The sequence below is a fragment of the Neopsephotus bourkii genome, unplaced genomic scaffold (assembly GCF_033783945.1).
Source record: "Neopsephotus bourkii isolate Nb327-2 ecotype Australia unplaced genomic scaffold, CSIRO-AGI_Nbou_v1 NB_479, whole genome shotgun sequence".
In the NCBI taxonomy this organism is placed as follows: Eukaryota; Metazoa; Chordata; class Aves; order Psittaciformes; family Psittacidae; genus Neopsephotus; species Neopsephotus bourkii.
The window spans coordinates 668,428-686,723 of NW_026900980.1; the positions used below are offsets into that span (position 1 = coordinate 668,428).

The window sequence follows — 18,296 nt, forward strand, 5'->3', positions numbered from 1 at the left end:
GGAAATTAATTTATTATTTTTATTATTTTGCAGAAAACCAGCTGGATCAGAGCCAGTTCCTAAATCTAGGATCACGCTCCCTGCTCCTAACCCTGACCATGTTGGTGGTTATAAATTGGCAGTTGCCACTTTTGCAGGGATTGAGAACAAGTTTGGACTTTACCTACCTCGGTTTAAGCCATCACCACCTACCTCAAAGGCTGCTGCAGCAGTAGGACCCTAAGTTTATTGCCGTAGGTTTTTTGTTATTAGTTGGGAAAGAGCCACTTTTCTAATTGGTAAATACTTTATTCCTTTAGCTTCTCATGATGTAACAGTTTAGCTTCATTTGAGTTTTAAGATAATTTTCATTTGAAATGTAATCATTTGTCTTTGTGCTTCCTTAACCAGATCACTGTGAAATTCTTACCAGTTGTTTTAAGTTTGGGACCATGAATGTATTTGTCCACATCTGACATGTGCTTGCATTGGGAAGACACTAATTTTAGGTTCTGTTCGCTAGGGAGGGCTGGGTGAGAGCTGTGAACCAGATCATTTTATAGACAGTGCTCCGCTGCAGATCACCAGGGCGGATGTCGCACATCGTCACTCAGATGGAAGAACTCAGTGGATATCACGGTGCTCAGAGTGGAATGGTTTCAACTGTATGTGGAAATCAGTGATAAGCTCAGTGTGTGTCTGTAGAGGTCAGCAAATATATACCCGGTACCTAAGTATGCCAGTACAGCTTTGACTTTTCAAATATGTACACGCACAAGGTCTGTTTCTGGATTGTATTATGAAGCTTTTATGTGGAACATGTTTTTTGTAATGGAAACCACATTTATAAATGTTTAGCCGTTGTATTATGTTACTGGTATCAAAATGCTCAAAAGAAAGTGTTATTCTCCGTAGTCTTTGCACTTTATGGCAGAACTTTTGGCATTCTCCTACACATACAAGGAAATTTCATAACTAGGTGCCTATCTTGGGTTGCTGGTGTTTGGAATTCAGTTTGTATATGCACTTCTATAGTAAAACGCTGCTTGTTTAAATAACTGCAATAGAAAATTCATGCACTGTATCAATGGTACCTGCCTTAACTGCTGGCTTGTAATTGGCAAATAGGTGGTTTCAGATTCTTATTTACTTCATTGAGTTTAAAGAGATTAAAATACTCTAACAGAAAAGATTTTACTTAATTTTTTGGTGCCTTGCACAGTGTTTAGAAAATTATGTATTTATGAAGATAGAAATAAACCTTTCAAACAGATGCACACATGGTATTCTATTACAGAAACAGCATAGTACATCAAATGTCTTGTTCAACTTCAATTACAAAGTTAGGTTAAGATGAAGTTAATGTTTGGAACATGTAGGCTACAAAAACACCTGCAGCTTAAGAACAGATTCCTGAGTTCCCCTGTGTAGAAAAGACATCTGTTGGTGTAGGTAACACTGAAAAAAAGAAACCTTTCCTCAGTCAAAAGCCAGGATTGGGCTAAGCTGTGATATGTTGACCCTGCTTGGCAGGGGGTTGAACAGATGATCTCCAGAGGTCTGTTCCAATCCTAGCAATTCTGTGACTGTGTGACCTTTACTTCTAGGGGGAGGTTGATGTGTTATGAACAGTCTGACTACCTGGTCAGTTGAAAACACTGATGGGTGTTTCCTGTGATACCTCTTACGACCAGGAAGAATTTGGTCTTGCTTTTCTTCTTGGGGTGAGTCGTGGGTGCCTTCAACAGTGACTATAAACTGAGGGAATGGATAGACGCAGTGTCTTTGCAGAAGAATGAGTGAGGTATGTGGTGTCGAGTTGTTGTACTATGACTTGTAGAAATACTGAAGTGGAAATCACTCTGTTACTCTATTTGTGTTTGGCTCATCATGAAAATTATTCTCTTGGGCTGATTTGCATTTTAAAGTTATGAGTGAAACAGAATTGTGGCAGGATTAGCATCTGCAGTACATGAGTGCGAGGGGAGAAGATGACATCTGCCTGCAGCTGCGTCCTGGGTCTGTCTAAGCCAGTGTGCAGAGGCTGTGCCAGGCTCTGACAGCTGCTGGCTTCCACCTCCCAACCTGGTATATCTGAATCTCCCCAGATGACAGCTCCTTCATTTCAGAAATGGGGAAAAAAAGCTGACCCTTGTATTACTCCAGAATTAACTGTCAGATTTTTGGTTTTGGCTTGTCATAAAAGTTAGACTTTCGGACTGGGAGATGCCTGTGCTTGACACCTGAGATTTCAGGCTATTTAAGAGCTGGTTTTACACTTCTTCCCTTACTTTTGCCTGATGTGCCTTGTCAGGGGTTTCTGTGGAAAGTCAGCAGCTCAGGGAAGACATCAGAGTGCTGTGCCGCACATCCGGGGATGCCGCACATCCTCCCTGGCCTGAGACAGGAGGTTCCTGGCCATGAGCATGGGTTCAGCCAGCAGCTGCTCCCTCCCAGTCAGAGCAGGACACTGGCCATCCTGGCCAGAGCACTCTCCAATGATGCCGGACTGCAGCACAGCTGGCGCCTCGCAGCCGCTAACAGGACAGGGACTGGAGCTGGGTTATTGGCAGACTTGCACAGTTTCGTGGCTTGTGTGGTAAAAACTGTTGCTTGTGTTGGACAAAAAAAATCAGAACTTGGTGCGATTCATTCCCTGCCTACTGGTGCCCTCTCTTTCCCAGGCCTGGCAGTATGCTTGTGATTTATCCTTTGCTCTAGGGGTGAAGGGACAATGCTACCAGCACAGGGAGAAATCTCTCATGTGGCAGGTCCACTTCAGAAGGCCACACAGCCTTCCTTTATCTTCTCCCTGGCAGGCAACATGAGCAAGGCCGGAGTGACACCCCACCGCCACAACCCATGGTGGCTCTCTTCTTCCCCATTAACTGTCTTCCGGGGGGTGGTTCTGTCCTTCTGCCTTTCTTTTCAGGGCCAGCAGATGATAGAGACATGGGCAGAACAGTTGAAGAGCCAGTGACTGCTTCATTATCATGCAACTCAGTTCAGAATGTTTCAAAGCACTGCCCAGAGGTCTTGGGGATCATCTGAGCCTGCAGTTGGCTTCCTCCAGGCACAAAAGGATGCATTCCTGCTCTGAAAAGCTCAGAGGCCAAGAAGTTGTCAGATTGCCTTGCAAACAAACAAAAGGCCCCAGGGACAATGTTCAGTGTTCAGATGTTTGTCCTCTTCATGTTTCTGGGCGAGTTATGCAAAGTGTGGGAGGATTGGGATAAAATGTAACTGCGCTTGCTTCCTGCAGGCCGGATAAGTCCCCATGACAGCGCTTCCGGGCAAAAGAAATGATCCAGTACTGGTGATGTTACCTGTCGCCACGAGAGCAGGGTAGGGATGCCTCTGAAGCAGTTGCCCCCTGCTTGTGTTTCTCAGCCCAGCAGAAGCTGAGGGATGCTTTTCTGCCTGGTCCCTGGGGATTGGGTTGGGTTTAAGCTGACTATATTGACAGTTTGCAGGGACGCGTTTGTGAGCAAACATACCACAGGCTTCAAAAATAACACGGGCAGGTTTTTCTAAACCTGCTAAAAATACAAAACCTGACAGACGGCTCTGCATCTTCCTCAGGAGGGGACAGCCTGCTCAGGGGTGACCTGCCGTACACCCCATGGTGCGCACACCCGTCGTGCTGCTTGCTGCTCAGCTGCTCGGCTCACCAGTGCACACGTGGCAGAGGGATGAGTAGGAATCTGCCAACCTCGATGTTCAAACACCACTGTGAAATTCAGACTTCGCGGTTCAGATATTTCAGGGATTGGTCTTGTTTAACATCTGTGTCGCTGACATGGACAGTGGGATTGAGTGCGCCCTCAGCAAGTTTGCCGATGACACCAAGCTGTGTGGTTCGGTTGATACGCTGGAGGGAAGGAACGCCATCCAGAGGGACCTTGACACGCTTGTGAGGTGGGCTGATGCCAACCTCATGAAGTTTAACCATGCCAAGTGCAAGGTCCTACGCAAACATAAACACAAGCTGGGCAGAGACTGGATAGAGAGCAGCCCTGAGCAGGACTTGGGGGTGTTGGTGTATGAGAAACTGAACATGAGCCAGCTTCAGTGTGCACTTGCAGCCCAGAAAGCCAACCGTATCCTGGGCTGCATCAAAAGGAGCGTGACCAGCAGGTCGAAGGAGGTGATCCTGCCCCTCTGCTCTGGTGAGACCCCACCTGCAGTATTGTGCTCAGCTTTGGGCCCTCAATACAAGAGGGACGTGGACCTGTTGGAGCGAGTCCAGAGGAGGGCACAAAGAAGCTCCAAGAGTTTGAGCACCTCACCTGTGACATCAGGCAGAGAGTTGGGTTGTTCAGTCTGGAGAATAGAAGGCTGTACTGAGACCTTAGAGCAGCCTCCCAGTGCCTAAAGGAGGACTACAAGAATTCTGAAGAGGGACTTTTGACAAGGGCATGTAGTGATAGAACAGGAGGTCATGGCTTTAAACAGAAGGAGGGTAGATTTAGGCCAGACATCAAGAAACTCCTCACTGTGAGGGTGATGAGGCCCTGTCACAGGTTGCCCAGAGAAGCTGTGGCTGCCCCATCCCTGGCAGTGTTCAAGGCCAGGTTGAATGGAGCTTCCAGTATCAAGACTTTGCTGAAAAACCAAGATTTGCTGAAAATAGAGGGTAATTGTGTATTTACTTCCCTACCGGGCAGATTTTGAGGAACATCTGTCACGGGGGCTCTTTTGGAAAGCCAGTGAGGGGGAGCAATTTGTTTAGCAGGAGGAAAATTAATCACACAAACAAAAACTGGTGGAGATTCCTGGGAAGGCACAACAAGGGCTGGTCAGAAACTGCACTGAAGAGCAGCCACGACCAACAGAAGGGGAGTAAGTGCCTTGTGTTCTTATTGGGTGCTCTTCCCTCTGCTTCAGCTGCTTGTAATGGTCCATTCATACTGTTTTCTGTGGAAATCTGGATCTTTTCATTGTTCCTTCTGTGTACTGCTGAACCCCTCTGAAAAAGAAAGATAAAAAGAGGGACTTCGGTCGTATTCATTTGCACACAGCAGCAAATGCTGAAGGTCTTCTGAGGCTGCTCTTAAAACCATTTTACAAGCTGTTAATGCCATAAAATAGGGAGAATTGGAAGGCGAACATGCAGAACATGCAATCCCCCCCTTAGGTTCCAAAACCTGAACGGCAGTGTGGAAAAAGTGGAAGCACATTTGCCAGCCATTTCCACTGCACTGGTTATGGTGTGTGTGAGACACCATAGGTCAAACACCCTTCCCTTTACAACCCTCACACAGCATCCCCACGCTTTCAGATGTGTGTGTACCACAGGGGCAGAAGGACAGCGAGTGTCCCACCTCTCCTCATCAGCCATATCATGAGTCTGCTGTGTGTGCATCTGCACTCTGTGTTCCTATCTTGTGTTCCATTAATGGCCAGTGTGCATCTCCCACCCCCTTCCCCTTTGCACTGTGTGTGCCCACATACATAGACGACACTTACATGTGCCTTTGGAAAGGAAGACAGAAATTGGACAAAACCAACCCAGAGATGATGTCTAAACTGCTGCTTCACAAGTATCTCACCTGGTTCTTCCTTAGCATTCAATTTTAAGGTACGACAGTGCCATGAGTCCTACATTGGTTCTTCGGGACACCTCCCAGAGTACCCAGGGAAGCAAGAGGAACACAAGGTTCCCTCACGTGTGGCTCTGCTCGCAGAGCCACAACATGATGACAAAGGCATCTATGCTCTGTTAACTAGTTCATCTGGTGGAAGATGCCACTTACCACAAGCCCTGTCCACAGGCACTGGAACGTATCTTCAGGTCCCACCATGAAAAAGAAACTAGCCTGTACACTCTCACTGGGAGTTATTCCTAACCATTGAGAGGATAGGGGAAATCCAGCTTCTCCATAGGATTCATTTTCTTAGCCTGCTCTGGCTTTTAGCGGTGCAGAGTTTTGGCCATAGCTCTGAAGAGTATTAGATGAGACATTTCTCAGCATGACTGCCCAAAGACAAGATGTGGTTCCCTCCAAATTTACATACAAAATCTTTGCTGCTGACTTCCACATTTCTTGCTGTAATGGTTCACCTGCCTGCCCAAGGGACTGTGAGCCACCGCCTAACCCACGTGTCAGAGCCGTGCTCTGCCTCATCACAATGGTGATATGTGAATACAACCAGCAGCCTCACCACCAAGGTGTCCCTTTGGGCACTTGGTGAGATCAGGCTGCACACATTTCTTTGCTCAAGCCACAAGAGATTGTCATAAAGGAGAATACTCTCTTGTTCCCTGCCCCAGCATGTCTCTTAATGCAGTTTAGGAGGTCTTGTCCATCCCATTCCTTTTCTTTTAGTGCATATGACAACATGGTGCTGCTCTGCATGTACACAGCCAAGGATAGAGAGAAATCCCAGCAATCCCAGCCACAGCTAAAGGCTTGGCAGAGAAGAGATTCAGAGCAGCCCTGCGGAGAAGGACTTGGGGGTGTTGGTGGATGAGAAAATGAACATGAGCCGGCTTCAGTGTGCGCTCACAGCCCAGAAAGCCAACCGTATCCTGGGCTGCATCAAAAGGAGTGTGACCAGCAGGTCGAAGGAGGTGATCCTGCCCCTCTACTCTGCTCTCGTGAGACCTCACTTGGAGTACTGTGTACAGTTCTGGTGTCCTCAACATAAGAAGGACATGGAACTGTTGGAACAAGTCAGAGGAGGACCAAGAGGATGATCAGGGGACTGGAGCACCTCCCGTATGAAGATAGGCTGAGAAAGTTGGGGCTGTTCAGGCTGGAGAAGAGAAGGCTGCGTGGAGACCTCATAGCAGCCTTCCAGTATCTGAAGGGAGCCTATAGGGATGCTGGGGAGGGACTCTTCATTAGGGACTGTAGTGATAGGACAGGGGGTAATGGGTTAAAACTCAAACAGGGGAAGTTTAGATTGGATATAAGGAGGAAATTCTTTCCTGTTAGGGTGGTGAGGTACTGGAATAGGTTGCCCAGGGAGGTTGTGAATGCTCCATCCCTGGCAGTGTTCAAGGCCAGGTTGGAGGAGGCCTTGGGTGATATGGTTTAGTGCGAGGTGTCCCTGCCCATGGCAGGGGGGTTGGAACTTGATGATCTTAAGGTCCTTTCCAACCCCAACTATTCTATGATTCTATGAAAACCCAGACATGAATCAAGCCTAGAATCTGACACGAATCACGGTCTGCTCATGTAAGATTTGTAGCAGGATCCAGTGCATGTGAGGCCATTGCTGGGCAGTTCCTGTAGCAAAGGTATCTATTCCCATGGCATCTGCATGAGCATTCTGTGAGTCAGGGCAGTCACATTATCCCAGTGACTGGTAATGAACACGCTGAGTGCTGCTGGCAAGAAAGATGAACCACACTGCAACAGGACAGGCTCCATACATTTTATTGGCAATACTAGTGTCATACTGAGGAACCACAACCCTTTGTCAGACTGTTAGTGTTAACTTGCATGACAAGTATCAGTGACCAACTGTATTTGAAATATAGTTAAAGTGCCTAGAAATAATAGGCATCTTGAAAGAAAAAAAAGGAAACTCATTCCATCCACTCAAGCCAACCTTTATAGATCTTACATCTTAAGCACAACTGATGTACTGTAATTGTTATGTGGACTTCAACGTAACCTCTACAGCAGCACACAGACAATGCAGTTCTCTCATTACGCACATGCTTTAGGATCATTTATTTTAATGCTTTCAAATAAATATGTTCCATGCAGCACACCGCAATAAATAAGGAGCAGCAACTTTCGTATAGTACATCCATTCATAATGTAAGTCACCATGTGAAACACCACATCTAAAGTCTTTGGCCCAGTCCCATACAGTGAAGCACACCACATCTGCACATAATCATATCTGGCTTCATATGGATTTAATAGGACTATGCCAGAAGGGCAATGTGAGCACAAGTTTAACCAGGGGTTCCTAGCTATTAAATACAGCTACTAAGTAGTTAAAAGGCAACAACTAAACCCATAAAGGGTTGATTTGTCTTTTCTTTCTTACTTTTCAGACAGAAATATAAAGTATGAAAATGCTCTGGATATTTTCAGCCTTGTGTAAAGCAGTGTGATTAATACGGAATGCTTTGAGCAATACTGGCACAGACACTGGCATCGAAAGCCACAGCAGGACTGACTCTGACACTGAACACCGGTGTACTCAGCAGGGGGGAAGCTGCTGTTCTGGTGGTGGCGGGCGCTGCTCCTCCTCCTCCTCTAGGCAGACAGCTCCACTGCCCCTTCCTCCTCGCTGTCTGCCCGGTTGGCACGGATCTCCACCAGGGTCCGGGCGAAGCGAGTCCACTCGTCATTGTGCGGGACAGCCAGCTGCGGAGAGACCACAGGGAATTAGGCTACATGGGGAGGCTGGCTGGTCAGCATCTCTCCAGCCCCAAACTGAGGCACCTCCATGAGCAGGGCTCCTACTGCAGTCAGTGCAGTTGTGCTCAGTGAAGGACAGAGGCATGGGCCTCCCAAACCCAGCTCCAGACAAACCTGGCAGCTTCCAGTTCAGCACAGGCCAGGAGCTTCTGCATCAGTGCCACAGAAAAAAGCTCTATCATCTCCTTGATTTTGAGGCAAAGTTTCTCTCTGGCATGCTGTTGCAAAACCTACCTCTTGGTTAAAGTATTTCAGATTTAAGGTGAGGCCTTGATCTCTACAGGCATATACACATCTGTTTAACCTTGCACATGTGAGCTGGCCATTTGCAGTCAGCGAGGCTGTGACCAAGTGTAATTTTTTGCAGGACCAAGGTCAATGTGCACAAGGTAACAGCTTTTACAGCTCTGTATTGAAACTGTTTTCCTGAAGTATGTTAAAGCTCTTAATAGTAAAATAAATATATTAAGTTATTTTAGTTACCCTCCTCTATGTGAAGGAATTCACAATTACAAGAAATGCATTACAACGGAAATGTTATACCAACTGAGTACTGCATTACTGGTCTGATTTTTTATATCATCATGCAAGATCCATTTCCATTTAATACCATTGATGTTTCTAATGAAGAGCTCTTGAACATTAGGCTTCAAGAGGGATGTGTAATATAAATAGCTAAACTTCCAGACAAAACGCTTTAGTGCTATGGCAAAATAATACTGCAGTCATTTCCAGCTGGATCCAATACTGCAATTTCTGGAAGATAAAGCAAGCTGGGATTCAGATCATTAAAACAAACAAACAAAAAAAAGGCAGTTTTCTCAAACTTTGTTTTCATTAACTCAGATTCCAGAAAACAGCAACAAGCACCCAGATTAATGATGCCCATTTTTACTGCCCCACTGAAGCCCTGTCATCATGTCCTGGATACAATATGAAAAAATAGCTGTTCCAATATATTGTGCAGTGTTTGGTACTGAAGAAGGCAACTGTTTGGTAACTACAGGGCAGATAATAAATTAGCAAATGAATGTCTTTAGACTGAACAGTGAGCACAACTTTAGCTGATTCAGTTTGTGGTACCTGATATCCAACCTTACTGACTTACTTCTTTTAAAACACTGCCAAAATGCAATGCAGATGGCTGGCTGCCTATGTCCCTTTGGCACTAGCAGGTTAGAGCTGCACACAAGGCTGTATGGTACACTGTACTGGAATACAGTGCATATTCTCCTCTCCTTCCATCTCCACAGTGATACACGTAACTGGAGACCAAGAGAAGGATTCATTACATGAACTAGCAAGCCCAGCTGGGGAAAGAGCCTGCGTATGTGCCCAGTGTTGACCACGTGTGAAAGCTCCGTGTTCACTGCTGCAAGTCCAGTGTTAATCATATGGGCAGGAATTCATAATAGTGGATCTAAACATCTCCTCCAAATCTCAATGGCACTGAACAGTTTTTCAACTATTTTGTACCTGGATTTTCCTCTACATCCAATATTTTGGGGAAAAACGTAGCATGCTTCAAGCTTCCCATGTACAGTGCATTTATCAGTGACTCAGTTATATTATGAAGGGCTGAGGTATAACAAGTTTGGGGGTGTGCCTGTTGGAATACTGAATATAATACAGTTCAACACTTACTGAGGCTACAGACTGAGAAATGCGACCTGTGTGAAAGCCACCTCAGCCCCCCACAATGGGTGTCACTGCTGTCTCTGTGTTTCCCCTTGACTTCCACTCCCTGCATTTTGATCCTTTACTTTTCCCAGGGACAGAGACCAGACTTTTAGGAGTAAAACATTTGGGACAGCTGCCTCTCATGCTCACATGCACTGATGTGGATTTGTTACGGCCTTTATCTGAAAGACAGCTCAGTTCCCTCAAAAACCTTCAGCAGAAGAAAATGTAACACTACATTGGAGGCTGGTGCACCAACACACACATACCCGTAGCACAGGTTTCAGCATAGCCACACACCTACACGAGCTACTGTACAGTAACTTAAGGGGCAGTGCAGAGATCCTTCTACCACAGATGCAACCAAAACCAACTGTATTGCAATTTCCCTGTTACTATTGCTTGTGTCCTAAAAGATTTTTTTGTTGCTATATGTACAGCACTGCCATTAATCAAACTCTAGAATAAAAGCATAAAATGATATTCACTTATTTCAAGTAGTGAAATAAGTGATTTTAATGATTCTAAAATCATTAAAGAGCAACAACATCCTAGGCAAAGGATTATTGAATTTATTAAAGGTTCATTTCTCCTTGTCTTTTAAAGCCGTAAACAGCATTACACTGTATTAAATGGCTAAAGAAGACAATATGTCATTCTAAAGAAAAAAATGAAGCAAATTTGTGACATTGAGATAATTTCATTTCCTTTACTCCACAGCATGGACACAGACGAATAAAATCAAGGTCCAGCCTATTAAAATAAATGGTATTTCAAACTTGAATAGTCTCCCCACAAATGCATGCATTAAGGGCATTATTGTCAGCTGACAGAGCTAGCAAGGCCTGGTTTTTATTGACTGAGTTCACAAAACAATTAATAATTGAAGTGAATACCTTCAGCACAGACATGAGAACATTCAGTGCCCACACATGATTTAATTCCTTAGATTTTCATCTTATTTTACCTTATTTAATCTCATGAACTGCATCATGCTTTCAATAAGGGGGCCAATCCTGCTAATAGACTGTTAGTAGGATAAACCTCTCTAATAAAAATTCCTCAGAGATGTAGAGGGAAACCTTGGCAATAATTAAGTCAAAGGAAAAACTCAGCTTTATTCCCCCTCCCCTTCTTCCTGTGAAGGCCCTAGTACTGAACCACAATATTTACACAGCAGAAGACCTCAAATAAAAACAAAAGTATCCACCAACTCCAACTCAAATTCTTCTCTGAATTAATGCTCCCCTTCCAGTCATTTTCCATTAGAGTTCCTTCAGCTGGGCACACCAACACCCCCAAGTGCTGGAGGCCTGGGTATGCCTGTGCAATCTCCCTTTCAGCTTCTCCACACAAGTTTTTTATGTAAACAGTAGGGCAGGGATGGAAGAAGCCAGGAGACACTTCACAGAGGAAAGGCAGAGGTTTAGCGTTATCCAGGTGTTCCTCATTTGTTCAACGTCTTTGCCATTTTTCTGTCCACTTCCAGATACCACAAAGCAGCACCTGCTGAGCCCCAGCAGTCACGGTCTTCATGCAGGTTAGAAACGTTCACCAAAGGGTAGTAAGTTGATGTAATAACTTGCAGTAACATTTGGGTCAGAAGGTTATTTGAATAAACTGACACTAAGGTATGGAGCCGAACAAGACAATAAATGCTGTAGTGTTCTCCTTTGATCCCTTGACAATGGAAGGTAAGTGCTACCCACACCTAATTAATTGACTGAATTACTCACACTGCTTTAACTTAAATACCGTGGAACGTTTAGGTTGCATCAGATAGCAATTCTAATGGGGAGAACCAGTATTATCAAAGCAAGGTGGTGACTTCAGCTAAACTTTGTTAAGCTGTTGGAAGAGGGGTACTTTTGTCTTCTGTCTGGCTTTTAAAATATCAAAAGCATTCAGCCTGCAAGCTGCTGACCTGCAAGTGTGACTACAAGTTTACGCATCCACAGAAACCTGCTTCTGCTTGTAAAGTTACACATGCTCAGCTGGTTACAGGAGTGAGAATTTAGCATAGGAAAACGTCTTCTCTAGACGTTAGGATGGTCATCCATTTTTAGCTGGGGAAGACTTTAAGTCAGGACAACTGGAGTCTCCTCTTTCTCAAGAAACCCAATAATAATCAAAGTTTTCTTGATATCATCCTTTTAGATCTTCTTCCATAATTCACTCTCATAAAATATTCCTCAAAAAGCACTCAGTAAGTATCTGCAAGGGTCCCCTACATGATCAATAATATACATAAATAATAAAGGCATGTAACATACTAAATCCTAGACACCGGTAAGATTTTACCTAGCTCGCAAGCCCTTTTTCTTGCTTATTAAAAAAAAATGATTTATGTGATGCAAACCCTCAGAATTATTTTTCCCACCACCTCCATTACTATGATTTTAGATAACAGATTTTGGGTAAGAAAACTCACCAGCACACACCTTCTGACTGAACACTGCAGCACAAGTAAAGTGGCTGGAAAAAGGAGGCCTCCCTGGGCAGCATTGTCCAGCCAACAGCCTTCAGAACCCCAGGCAAAATGGGTTCAGCTGAGCCCCCAGACTGCGACTGGCTCTGTGCTGCACACAAGGGAATCACATCAGCCACAATTAATAAGCACTGGAGAGGGGGATTGGTAGTGTCGGCAAGCCCAGAGCAGCCTCAGATAGTAACACAAAGTAGATTTCTGCCTATTCCTGCAAGGTGTTACAGTTATCAGTTTATCTTATTATAGATAAAAGAAATTACACATATGCAAATCTCTCCCAGCCTGTGCTTTCCCAGTCCACCCTACATACACACACCAAGGGGAGGCAATTTTTGACTGAACAGAACAGAAAACAAAGGGCCTAAAAACTAAGATAATGGGATGCAACGGCGAAAGGATTGTGAATTAGAAGCTGAGATCTCTCTGTCCTCTTGTTCTTCTCCTTCCCATCTGCTAGAGGTAGCTGGTTCCTCACCAGCTAGAAGCCCGTTGTCTGTAGAAACATTCTCACCCTCTTCTGTTTTGGGTGATAATGTATTGAGCTGTACTTTCAAGACTGGAGAGGACCTAAACAACATTTGGATTTGAAAAGAAGGGATTTGTCCAGTTGTGTGGCATAGGTCAACCACAGTAGGTCCCCTGGTTCATTTTTCAGTCATGGGGTTACAGCAGATTTTGATGGAACAGGGCTTGTGAAGTTTTAAGGTACATTGATCCAACTTGTGCCTATTTTCCACTGTAGATAAGAAAACCACCAGACCCAACAGAAATGACAGCTAGGATCTTCCTAATTTTCCTCTTGGCTTTGTCCTGCTGATGTGTCACAATTCCATGTGATTTATGCAGTGACAAGATTATATCCTGTGGTTCCACCACAGAGCCCTTGGATTTCTGAACCTCCTGAAGCTTCTCTGTGTTCCCTGGATGATCACTCCGGCCAAGTACTTCACTTACCTGTTAGCTTTTCAGCCCTGAAGCACAAACATGTGCCCCCTTTGATGCTCATACTGACCAAGGGGAAGGTTTATGTGCATCTGTTAAGAGAGAAAAAGAGCCCAATGCCCCTGAGGCTCACCAGGCCAGTCACAGGCAGCAGCACGAGGAGCAGCCTCCTCCATCTTCTCGTCAAGGCAGAGATTTCCTCTGTGTGCAGAGCTTCCAATCCATGCACCAGAGATCTTACAAATACACACTATTTCCCATGTTTTCCCACAAACTGTGCTATTAGCAACTGCACTGAACACTGCTGCTCTTAAAACTGCAAGATAGAACTCGTGAAAAGGAGGTGCTCTGATCAGACAACTCTTGATGCTGGCAGCTACGTCTGCTTGTGCTGGGCTCTCCAAGCACACAGAAAAAGCAACAAAACCCAATGCCTGAAGACACAAATCAACATACATTTATCTTCATGATAAATTTATGATTTTCAGATCACTTAATACCTCCTGGTAACATTTGCTCTTTTAAGTTAGGTCTACTGAAAAAAGAAAAAGAGAAAGGAAAAATAAAGAATTGAGACAAAAATCCCAAAGCTTTGAATGTGCCTCTTAAAGGAGTCTATCCAGAAGGCTGAAATGAGATATTACTACGTATTTCAAAATTTTTGTATATTCCCCTCCTATCCATCTTTTTTATGGCTGAGAGCGTTTCAGCTCAATTTGTCCAAATCTCTGTATTAGCTTCAGTTTCCCTGAAGACCACTTGCCAGCAAATGAATTATTCATTGAGGATATTCCACTTTATTCCTGGCTGCCCGCCTTCCCTGGAGCCTGTAAATCTTTGGGATGGAAGTGGACAAACTCTTCCTGCCTTCATCCCTCCATGCTCTTCTCTAGCACAGCTCTACTCTGAGGGCTGGGCACTCTCTTGAGAAGGAGATGAATGCAATTTCAGGAGCAGCCTCCACTTTGGAAGCAAGAATGTCCCATAGGCTCAAAGTCAGCACAGGCATAGAATCACAGAATGGTTTGCATTGGAAGTGACCTTAAAGCTCATCCAGTTCCAACCCCCTGCCATGGGCAGGGACACTTCCCACTCGACCAGGTTGCTCAAAGACCCATCCAGCCTTGAACACTGCCAGGGATGGTGCAGCCACAACTTCTCTGAGCAACCTGGTCCAGTACCTCACCACCCTCCCAGGTTTTTCCTAATGTCAAATCTAAATCTTCCCTGTTTCAGTTTAAAGCGATTCCCCCTTGTCCTATCCTTGAAAAAAAGCCCCTCTCCAGATTTCTTGTAGGTCCCCTTTAGATACTGGAAGGCTGTTACAAGGTCTCTCTGGAGCCTTCTTTTCTCCAGGCTGAACAAGCCCAACTCTCTCAGCCTGTCTCCATAGGAGAGGTGCTCCAGCCCTCTGATCACCTTCACGGCCCTCCTCTGGACTCAACCACGTTCAGCCTATTGTGCTTCATTTCAGTGACTGTACCTCACAGGCCAATCTACCTGGCACCAGTTCATAACCTGCAGCACCGATGCCTGGTGAAAGTACTGTGCAATCCCAAACACCAGGTAAATAATCACTTTTTTTTCCTCATCTTCACCTAGATTTCAATGCTTCAAAGCAAAACCAGCCACGGGAAGAACCTCCTCAGTGCCGTCTCTGACTGAGGGGCTGTTGAGAAGAGGTGAATTTTTCCAACCAGAAGGGTCTATAATCACTTCTAACACACACGTCCCATGGACACAGGTGTAAAAAGAGAATCTGAAAATGAACCGTTACACCACAACTTGGAACGAGCTGCCAGAGTATGTGGTCTGCAGCCGGCCCACGCAACCGTGTTGCCACACACTGCTTTCAAATAGATGGTTGCAGACGAGCCTGCATGGTGGTCCAAGATACGCTCTAGGGGTGACAGCGGCTCCCCATTCAAAAACCTGTGGCCCATTCAAACACATTTCGAGGAAGCAGAATGGTTTCTTATTTTTGTATATAGAAAACCTTGTTCTAACCTAAGCTGATGGGTTTCTATAGCTACTCACCGTGCTCCTATGATCAGAAACTTTCTGATTAATGCATACCTTCTATTAGATGCATTTGGGTCTGTTGCTGTTAAGAGGCAAAGGCTGATCTTATTTTAGACAATCCTGTTTACTTGCCTCTGCTTCAGCACAGCTGTATTTGTAAGAAAACCTTATATCCAGCAGGGAAAAGAAAAACTGTATGAAAAGTGATATTCCCCTAATATCTAAAATACTCTGTCGCTTTTGAGAAGGGCAAGAGAAACACTCTTTGAAGAGATAGCTAATTAGAGCTTAGGAAATATACAGATTAACTTGAGTTTATGGGAAACAGCAAGTCTGGCAAACTAATGACCAAAATCTCAGACTTCACACCAAGTTATCTGTGTATGGGGTTTATCACCAGTTTTATATTCATTCAATTTATCAGCATCATCAAATAAATGTAGCTTCAGGTGAATTTTGTTTTAGCTATTTTCTCTAAGCAGAAGTTTTGTCAACCTATATTGTCCATATCATGCTCGAAAATTAAGTGCTGTATTGAAATCTGCTGCAAATTTTGTGCAATGGGTTAACATCTGAATGCTTTTATGACATTGTAGATATAAATATTTTTAATTATGATAAAATATAACTACTTCAGCTTGATGTTCTCTCAGAAGTAGAACGGACAACTGGTCTCATTTTCTGGGTAAAAAAGAGCACTTGCAGAACGAGGACTGTAATACTTGCAAGTGAAAACCAAAGAAATACAATTCTGCTTTAAGCCACTGATCCTATCTTCTGGAGTGCAACAGATGTTTTATCACTATCGCTGAGGTGAAAACAGATATGTAAATGTAAATATTAAGTATCTTGATATGCACGCACAGAGCAGGCCGGTGTGTACCTATTCTGGCCCTGGTCTCGCCCCCCAGAATCAATTACACACTGCCTTTGATATTTTTCTCAACCTATATGGATTTTTTTTTTTCCTGAAAAAGCCTGTATTTTTCCAGGCAACACCCTATGCCACACACATGGATGGAAACAAAGTGGGAGGTAATATGCAGCGAAATGGCCACCAAAGTAACCAAGAGCACCCTTTCCACATAACTATAGTACCACTGTATTTAACTCTTGGGAGAGCCGAGCATCACTGTTAACAATGGATGAAACCACTGGCAAGAACTCAAACCCCACATACTGCATGCAGATGATTTTAATAAGATACAGTGTTTAGACCACAAAGGATACACTCCAGAGTAGCTCTATATATATTTGTTTACTTAATTGAAGGGGTGGAATACCATAGGCAGCCTAAATACTGCATTTATTCTATGCACAGCAGTCAGTCTAGTGTCACAGACACAGTATACACCACCCTTCTATGAAGTTAATTACTTAGCCCTCATCTAGATTAATGTCTGTTGTGATTTATTTCTTTGCAATTCACCAGCAGGGTCTGATTTAACTAGTGCTGCCATAGTAAAAAGAAGACAAAATATTAGCTTATATGACAAAAACCCCCTCTTAATCTCAAACAGAAACTGAATCAGTTTTCAGCAAACTTTGACTTTTTCTCCTAAGGAGAACAGCAGCTGCTGAACTGTTACACATTTGATGGTAAATTATGTTTTGAATACCAAGCAAACAATGATGTTATTTTAATAATTTATAAGTAATGTGCAAAGATACACTGTATAAATGGCCTACATAGGAACTCAAGAATTTGCATGCCCATTAATTCTTTTCTAAACTTAGTCCTCTTTGTCGGCAGCAGTCATCTTGATGCCAGTCTAACAAGAGAACAGACCAAAATGTAGTCCATAAATTACACATACATGACACACAAATGCATGTTAACAGAACATTAAGATTGCAGACTGTAACACTTCAAAGGTAGAAAATGTCAGAGTTGAGGCTAACTCCCTCGATTTGAGCATGTTACTCATTTTGTGTTATGATTTTGTCTTTAATCATTAAAGGAAAAAAAGAAAAAAGTAAGAAACAACAAAACTTGTGCTGGAAGCAAACACCAGTTACAGAAACTTCAGCCTGAGGTTTAAAACTTGATGGGGAATATGGAAAAGAAAACAAGGAAGTCAAAAGTATATTTAATTGAAGGCAATGCTACAGTTCCACCTATAATATCAGAGTTGGCTCAGGCTCTCCTCAATTAACCAGAAAGAATGATGTCCGAGCTATCAGACACATTAGAATCAAAGAATCATAGAATAGTTAGGGTTGAAAAGGACCTTAAGATCATCAAGTTCCAACCCCCCTGCCATGGACAGGGACACCTCACACTAAACCATATCACCCAAGGCCACCTCCAGCCTGGCCTTGAACACTGCCAGGGATGGAGCATTCACAACCTCCCTGGGCAACCCATTCCAGTGCCTCATCACCCTAACAGGAAAGAATGTCCTCCTTATATCCAATCTGAACTTCCCCTGTTTAAGTTTTAAACCATTACCTCTTGTCCTATCACTACAGTCCCTAATGAAGAGTCCATCCCCAGCATCCCTATAGGCCCCCTTCAGATACTGGAAGGCTGCTATGAGGTCTCCATGCAGCCTTCTCTTCTCCAGCTTGAACAGCCTATCTTCATAGGTCTTCATTCTCACAGTCCCTGTGTCTGCCTTCCAAGACTTGGGTGGTGTGGTCAGAGCCTTTGCCAGAGAAGACCGAGGCAAAGAAGTCATTCAGAACCTCAGCCTTCTCCAAATCCTGTGTAGCTAGTTCACCCGAGAGCTTCCTGAGGGGGCCTATGTTCTCCCTAATCTGTTTTTTATTTGCTATGTACCTGTAGAATCCCTTCC

General features: G+C 44.2%; 2 protein-coding genes across 17 annotated transcripts in view; one reads left to right on the forward strand and one right to left on the reverse strand.

Annotated features, from left to right (window-relative positions):
• Nucleotides 1–1,252, forward strand: part of SLC25A13 (solute carrier family 25 member 13) — a 100,189-nt gene extending 98,937 nt beyond the window's left edge. For all 3 annotated transcript variants that reach the window (XM_061350041.1, XM_061350038.1, XM_061350040.1), the window contains one exon: nucleotides 34–1,252. In XM_061350041.1, coding sequence (XP_061206025.1) covers nucleotides 34–223 — 190 coding nt within the window. In that variant the 3' untranslated portion in view covers nucleotides 224–1,252. The remainder of the gene's footprint in view (nucleotides 1–33) is intronic.
• Nucleotides 1,253–7,345: 6,093 nt separating this feature from the next.
• DYNC1I1 (dynein cytoplasmic 1 intermediate chain 1) overlaps nucleotides 7,346–18,296 on the reverse strand; it is a 194,306-nt gene continuing 183,355 nt past the window's right edge. For all 14 annotated transcript variants that reach the window (XM_061350049.1, XM_061350053.1, XM_061350047.1 and 11 more), the window contains one exon: nucleotides 7,346–8,312. In XM_061350049.1, coding sequence (XP_061206033.1) covers nucleotides 8,202–8,312 — 111 coding nt within the window. In that variant the 3' untranslated portion in view covers nucleotides 7,346–8,201. The remainder of the gene's footprint in view (nucleotides 8,313–18,296) is intronic.